This window comes from Cucumis melo, chromosome 11 (genome assembly GCF_025177605.1).
Source record: "Cucumis melo cultivar AY chromosome 11, USDA_Cmelo_AY_1.0, whole genome shotgun sequence".
Taxonomy (NCBI): Eukaryota; Viridiplantae; Streptophyta; class Magnoliopsida; order Cucurbitales; family Cucurbitaceae; genus Cucumis; species Cucumis melo.
The window spans coordinates 496,490-503,443 of record NC_066867.1 but is presented as its reverse complement, the minus strand read 5'-3'; the positions used below and the strand labels follow the sequence as shown (position 1 = coordinate 503,443).

Below are 6,954 nucleotides of genomic sequence, written 5' to 3'. Positions count from 1 at the left end.
GGATTTTATATACTATTCCAAATAATTAATATAAATTCTAAAAGCAATATTATTATATTTTTTTTTATTGTATCCATATATTTTGAATTTTAAAAGGTAGGATTATAATAACCATAAGTTAAAAAGACATACTAGTTATAAATTCAATTAATTTTAAAAATATATATAATAGGTAAGGAGATTTTTAAAAATAGCAAAATAAATTAAAATATTTACAAGTTATAGCAAAAATTTTAAATTGTATCAATGGTAGAAACTAATAGACCTCTATCACTGTCCATCAATATCACTAAGAAGAATATCGGTATTTATCAAATGTTTGTTATTAATAGAATCTAAAATTTTGTTATAACTTGTAAATATTTTGTCAAATTTGCTATTTTTTGACAATTCATCTAATAGATATTATATAACATTATAAAACAATAAGGAAAATTATATAAAATTTGAAACATAAACCATGTTGTATATTAATAATAGTTTATAGTCAACTAATATGATAGGTAAATACAACTATATTTATGATTTATGAATGAAATAGTTGTAAATGTTACGATTATATTGAAAATATTAGTATATATACCTACATTTATAAAAAATACAAATATAACAAAATGAATAAAATTTTTAATAATAAAATAATTGATAGACCATAAGAGTCTATAAAGTCTATAACTATAAATTTTATAGAAAAGTTCTAACATATCAATGAAAATGAAATAATTATATTTTATCATCGATAAACTTCTTTAAATTTATCATTTTTTTCAAATGGAATGCATTTATGTTAGATGATTACTTTTATTATTATTGCAAGAGAAGATGCATAAATCACTTTTTTTTAAAAGAGAATTACATTATAACAAAGGATAAAGTATTCGCTTTTAAAATATCTTGAGTTGGCGTTAATGGCGGGTAGTGTTAGTAGTTTTTGTATTGTGCTATCCAAAGACAACGAAATCGAAAGGAGAAACCAAATTGTTGAAGAGAGTTGAAACTAGAAAAAAAAAAAAAAAAAAGATGTTTATGTATATTTTGTGGTTATGGATCATGAACAATCTATGAAGTGAAAAAAAAGGAAATTAATCTAATTTCTGTATACAATGATCATGTATCATAAATGATTTGAGCTCTGGATGGAGTATGTTGCCTCAAATTAATGGATCTCAAGCTTTGGTAAGGATCACTTAGATCTTGATTATGTGGTGTACCTTCTTCTTCTTCTCCAGGTTCCACCGCCATTGCTGCTCCGAACTGTTGCACTACCAAAACTGAAGTCGTTGCTGCAAAATCCGATGAGGCTAGCAAATCGCCTATTGCTCCCAGCTCTGGACATTCACTCCAGTCCGTAAGTCCGGCGGTGAGAGGTGATATGTGAGATTCACCTCTACCAACGATGAACAGGTCGTGAGCATCGTCCATTGATCTTATGGCCGCCACTGTCTCTTCGCCGTTGTTCAACACTTTTTCTGTGTAAGTAATTGACTCACTGTTTGGATTCCTTGCCCTAAATTCGTTTATATAATCTTCGTCTAGTTTCCTATCTCTTTTAATTTCTGTTTCCATTGTTGAAATTCTTGGTGTGCTTTCTTCTGGTTTTGGTTCCATTATTTCTTGTGCGGCGATGAATCGCATTACGGTTAAATTCACTCCTGGATGTTCTGACATTCTCCAAGCGTATGATAGGGCTTCTCTATCATCTTGTCCACCAAAGAACAACACGATTATGTTGTAATGAGTTGCTTTGTTTGATGCGACTCGGTTCGCACCGTTTAAGCCTCGATCGACGAGGATTCCGACGGAGCAAGGGGCATTAGCTAATACATTTTGGTTTACCAATCTAAATGCTGGATTTGTAGCTTCCATTCCTCCATCCACTGTTTGTTGTTTATGGAATGGGATGATTATGAAGGCAACTCGTTTATCTTCAGCTAAATTGCAGATGTCTTCGTGCATTGTGGAGTAAGGGGAAATGGCTGTGAGAGGTTGAACAGAGACGCAATCGACGTGTTGTTCATAGTTCTCGAATGCATTAATGATGTGATCTGATTGAGCTTGTGTTCGATTTAATGCAGGGCGGCCTGATTTTCTGGTGTTGTGGACAATGAGCATGGCGGAGGCTCGACCTGTGAGTTCAACCAAGTGTAGCACGTAAATGCAAATTGGGGATCTTTTAGTTGGATGGGAAGCATCAAGGAGGCTGATGATTGTTGGCACATTTCGAGGTGTGTGTACACAAACTAATACTCTAAATTCTGAATCTGGTTTTGATGCTTGGATTGTTCGTTTCTTATAGGGTAGAAACCTTCTTGTTGGCCTATAGATTATGGTAACTACTGGTGTTATTATTCCTGTCATAATGAGAGCTACAATCACCATAACTGTGAATGTTTGATCATCTAACACCTGCATATTTAGTTTACATTGATTATTTGGTAAGAATGGTACCAGAAAATGGTAAAGAAAGAGATAAACACGTTGAGGATGATCATTATTTATTGAGAGTGTTTACCTTCTGGTCCTTTCCGACATTGAGGATGATCATTTCAATAAGGCCTTTGGTGTTCATAAGCAAACCTAATGTGACGCCTTCACGATAGGACATTTGATAACAAATGGAGGCAAGAAGAGTTCCTATGACTTTGCCAACGAAAGCAAGGAGAGTGATACATAGAATAGATATCCAAGCGAATAGTCCGTCTACGCTAGACACATTAGTCTTAAGCCCACTTATTGCGAAGAAAAGAGGAAGCAAAAGGCCTGAAACAAAATCCTCAAGTTTCTCAATTAAAGCCACCCCAAGTGAACCATTTGGGATAACTAAACCAAACACAAAAGCCCCAAAAACGGAGTGTGTTCCTATGGCATCTGTAACAAATCCTGAGATCATAACTCCTGTGAGAATCAAACATATGTAGAACTCACTCACACTTTCCCCTTCTGGAGTTTTTCGAATCATCCATGAGATCATCGGTCTAACAATGAAAATGCAAAACAAAACAAAGCCTGCACTTGACAGTACAACCCATAACGAAGCCAAAGATGAGGAATCATTCTCAGATAAGGCTATGGCTAAAGCTAAGAGAACCCAAGCACACATATCGTTGAAAAGTGCAGATGCCATAGCCATCCTCCCAAGCTCTGAATTTATAAGTTTAAGCTCCGCAAGAATTCTAGCTAGCACTGGGAAAGCAGTCACGGAGAGCGCAATACCAAGAAACATAATGTAAGTGTTGTAGTTCAATTTTTGACCTTCTTTGTGCAATTGGAATGAAAAGGCAGCTCCTATTCCGAATGGAAGAATCATTCCTGCTACAGCTATTGCCATTGCCTTCTTCCCTGTACGACGAATCACTGAGAGATCCATTTCAACACCAACCAAGAACAGAAAGTAGAGAAGCCCCACGTTGGCCATTGTTTCAAGCACCATTACACTTCTTAAAGGAAATACCGTGTTGGCAAATCTAGAACTCCTCCCTAGTACCGAAGGCCCCAAAATCACTCCACCCTATTACACAAAGAAACCAAATTTAAAGCTCAATTAGTGATATAACATTAAATTTGCCTTCAACAATTGGTGATATAAGACTTCGAATGTGTCATCACCAATGTCAATAAGTTAGCTGCAAGAAAGAACCTAACTAGAGATCTTAATATAAAACTCACCAAAATTTCAGAGATGACTCGAGGTTGACGAAAGGGTTTTAAGAGGAAAACCAATATGCGAGTCATCACAACCACCATTGTTAACTGCAAGATGAAGAGGGGGAGAGAATAATCCAAAGGATTGTCACCTTGCCACACCCCATTTGTCGTAATCATCGTCGGCGCATAGCAGACGATTGTATCGTCTGTGCCATTGGATATCGAAGCTTGTCCATCCATTTCTTCTTCTATTTACTTAATAACCTCTTTCTTACAATACAAGCAAAGCCACCATTAACAAAGAACTTTGATGGAACTTGTGGACTCTAGGCTAGAGGAAGTTTTCATATTGAGAATTTGGTTTGGTTAGCATTTTGTGTGTTTTACCAGCGAGGACCAGCTTGCTTGAAATGGGGAAACGAAAACAGAAAGAGAAATTTTGAAGTAATATTTGTATTTGAGAGAAGTTGGTTGGAGATGTGTGGTCAAAGATAGATTGACTATTTCTAGACCCCAAATTATTCTTGGTGGGTTGATAATGGAGAAGGCCTGAAAGTAGGCCTTTTTTAGGTAATGAACAACATTAACCTACGTTTAGGGAATATAGATAGACAGTCAAATTTTGTTGGGAAGAATTTGTGTTGAGTTGCGATGGCATGAGTTTCTTTCTTAAATTATTTAGAAACAATGGAACTTTATAAGTATTAAACTTTTACAATATTATGTTAATGATAATTGATATGCCAGGTTAAAATTAATGTTGATGTTAATAGAATGTCGACAACCCAATTTTACAAAAATATGGACAAAATGTGGATGCCGATGAATATTTCTAAATACTTTATTGTAAAACTAGAAAGTTAAATAAATTATTTAAACTAATAAATAAATATTTTACAATTTTTATATATTTTAAAATGAATTCATTTTTTTAATGCATGTCTATGTATGCTTAAAATGCCGAAGAAGGTCGAATATCTCACATTAAAAAAAAATCAAGAAAATTACGGAAAAACATGTGATTGGATCTATTTGAAAACAAGCTTCAAATATTTAGATTTTTTGTTAAGTTTGTAATGCATGTACAATTAGTTTAGATTTATCCGATTAAAGACCTTTTATTAAAAGGCTTATCCTACCTTGGTCGTTTCTAAATCTTTAAAATTTATTTTGGATAAAATTCATATATATAACTATTTTTATCCTTGCCATAAACTTTTCTTCTAAAACTGTACAAGAAATTCGATATAGATACATGTTTTATTCATTTACTTAATCCTTATATTCTGGCATGACCAAAGAGTTTGAAGTCATATGTAAGATCAAAGTTTTCAAACAAATTTAAACTATTATTCTAAGGACAAATCAACAACAAGGAGAGTGGCTAAAATGTGCATAGTTCAGTTGATATAATAGTGTTTTTCAAACCTCGAGATCATAGGTTTTATATTCCTATCCATACACAAATCCAGTACCATTTTTAAAAAATGGCAAGGACAAAGATAGACTAACCTAACTTTTTTTTTCTTTTCTGCACAATATTCTATTAATGATAAATTAATATGTAGTATCAAGTTTCTATTTAAGAAAAAGATTTAAACAAAACCATTTACTATTATCATCCATTATCTTATTTCATTTTCCAATAAGTATAAAACATTTTTCATTTGGTTGGGTTTGATGGAACCATGAGAGAAAGAAATTGTCAAAAACAATTGAAAAAGAACTTTACTTTATGAGGAATTCTTGTGCTTAATTAGCTTGTGTTTATTAGATCACCACGTTACAAGTGAATTTCTAACAAAATTTTATTACAATTCTTGGAGCTTATGAATGATAGATTGATAAGAGTTCTATATAGGAGTCTATTCAACAAAATAGAGTCTATCGTTGATAGAATTTTTTATATGTACAAGTTTTTGAAATGTTGTTATACACTTAATTATTAGTTAAAAAAATATTATTCATTTCAATTATTTTTTAACAATTATATAAGTTTGAAAACTCAATTTTTACACTTGAGAATTTAAAAATATAATTGTAATCACATAAGGGTAGTGACTTTTGTATTTTATCCAATTTTTTCTAGATTCAATCTTCTCTTATTATAATAATCTTCTCAGTAGAGATTACTAATCCAGTGAATGATTGAGTATTGATGATCCATCCAATTATACATAAATAACAAAATATGTCTTGATTTATTTGATTTATCAAAAGGGAAACTTAAGATTTTAAAATCCATTGAAAGTGCTAACATTTGGAACTGTGATTCAAATTTGATGGCTTTATGCATCATCTTTTATGATCGATGAAAAGCATAAATAAAAAAGATTACCTTTTTGTGCTTTGATTTGTTTTTCTTTCTTTGTTGGTTCAAATGCCATATGACGTTTATATTTTTAATTCAACAATGGGATGCAGCTAAAGCAGTGGAGTTGTCACCAAATCTCAACTTGAGAGATTGCCCCATGGTTCACCACTTTCTTATTAAACCAACCAAGTTCTCTATATTTGATTTTGATTTCGTTCCTACATGTTCCATTCTGCTGTTTTGATTTCCACAAAGTTTGTACCTTCAAATCCATCCTTTTCGTCTATTTTTCATAACTTTTCTTTAATTTCCACGGGTTCTCCTCTGTCAATAGTGTTATATTAATTTTGAAGAGCAACTTGTATGAAATGTTTACAATTGAAATTGTGCCACAATTGCTTTCAAAGTAGTAATCATTTCACGACACAACAATTAATTTGTACGACACTCCAATATATACACAATTTATACAAAAACCTTAAATTACGAAGTTTACATCAACATCAATCTTTGCTAATATTAATTACTAAGACTGTAATAGATATCAATCTTTTCCATTGGTAGTGTATTTTAAATATGAATTGACTTTTGTGAATAATATAGTTAAGTCGATTCAAAACTTCTATTATAGGTTTGGCGAGTCACCATTATCAGTGGACGAAACCAAAACCCACTAGTGGTGAGATTGTTCCTTTCCTTTCCATTTTGTTTTTCTTTTTTAAATATAGTTTAAACATTATTATTTCGAATTAAAAATCAAATTTAGAAAGAGAAAAAGTTAGTGGCAAATTTTTGTAAGTTTTAATTCTTTCAAAGTGTTTTAAATACAACGATTGAATTTTGATAAAATAAAAACACTTCAAGAATAACAAATATTTTTCAATTTAAGTAACAAATTACTACACTTATGTCCATACAATCTATCTAAAAATTTAATTACTATTTGTCAATAAACTCAGCATATCAATTCAATTTACAAATATATTAATAACCGC

General features: G+C 31.8%; 1 protein-coding gene and 1 long non-coding RNA gene across 2 annotated transcripts; one reads left to right on the top strand and one right to left on the bottom strand.

The window, feature by feature from the left end:
• Positions 1-1,008: 1,008 nt before the first annotated feature.
• LOC103499730 (cation/H(+) antiporter 15) lies at positions 1,009-4,059 on the bottom strand. The gene is made up of 3 exons (XM_008462803.3): positions 3,667-4,059; positions 2,513-3,508; positions 1,009-2,406 (listed from the first exon to the last, which is right to left on the bottom strand). The coding sequence occupies exons 1-3, from the start codon at positions 3,883-3,885 to the stop codon at positions 1,108-1,110; spliced, it is 2,514 nt and encodes an 837-aa protein (XP_008461025.1). The 5' UTR covers positions 3,886-4,059; the 3' UTR covers positions 1,009-1,107.
• Positions 1,324-6,270, top strand: LOC107991781 (uncharacterized). The gene is made up of 3 exons (XR_001764060.2): positions 1,324-1,473; positions 2,076-2,225; positions 6,070-6,270. It is a non-coding gene; the product is annotated as an uncharacterized LOC107991781 (long non-coding RNA).
• Positions 6,271-6,954: the final 684 nt, after the last annotated feature.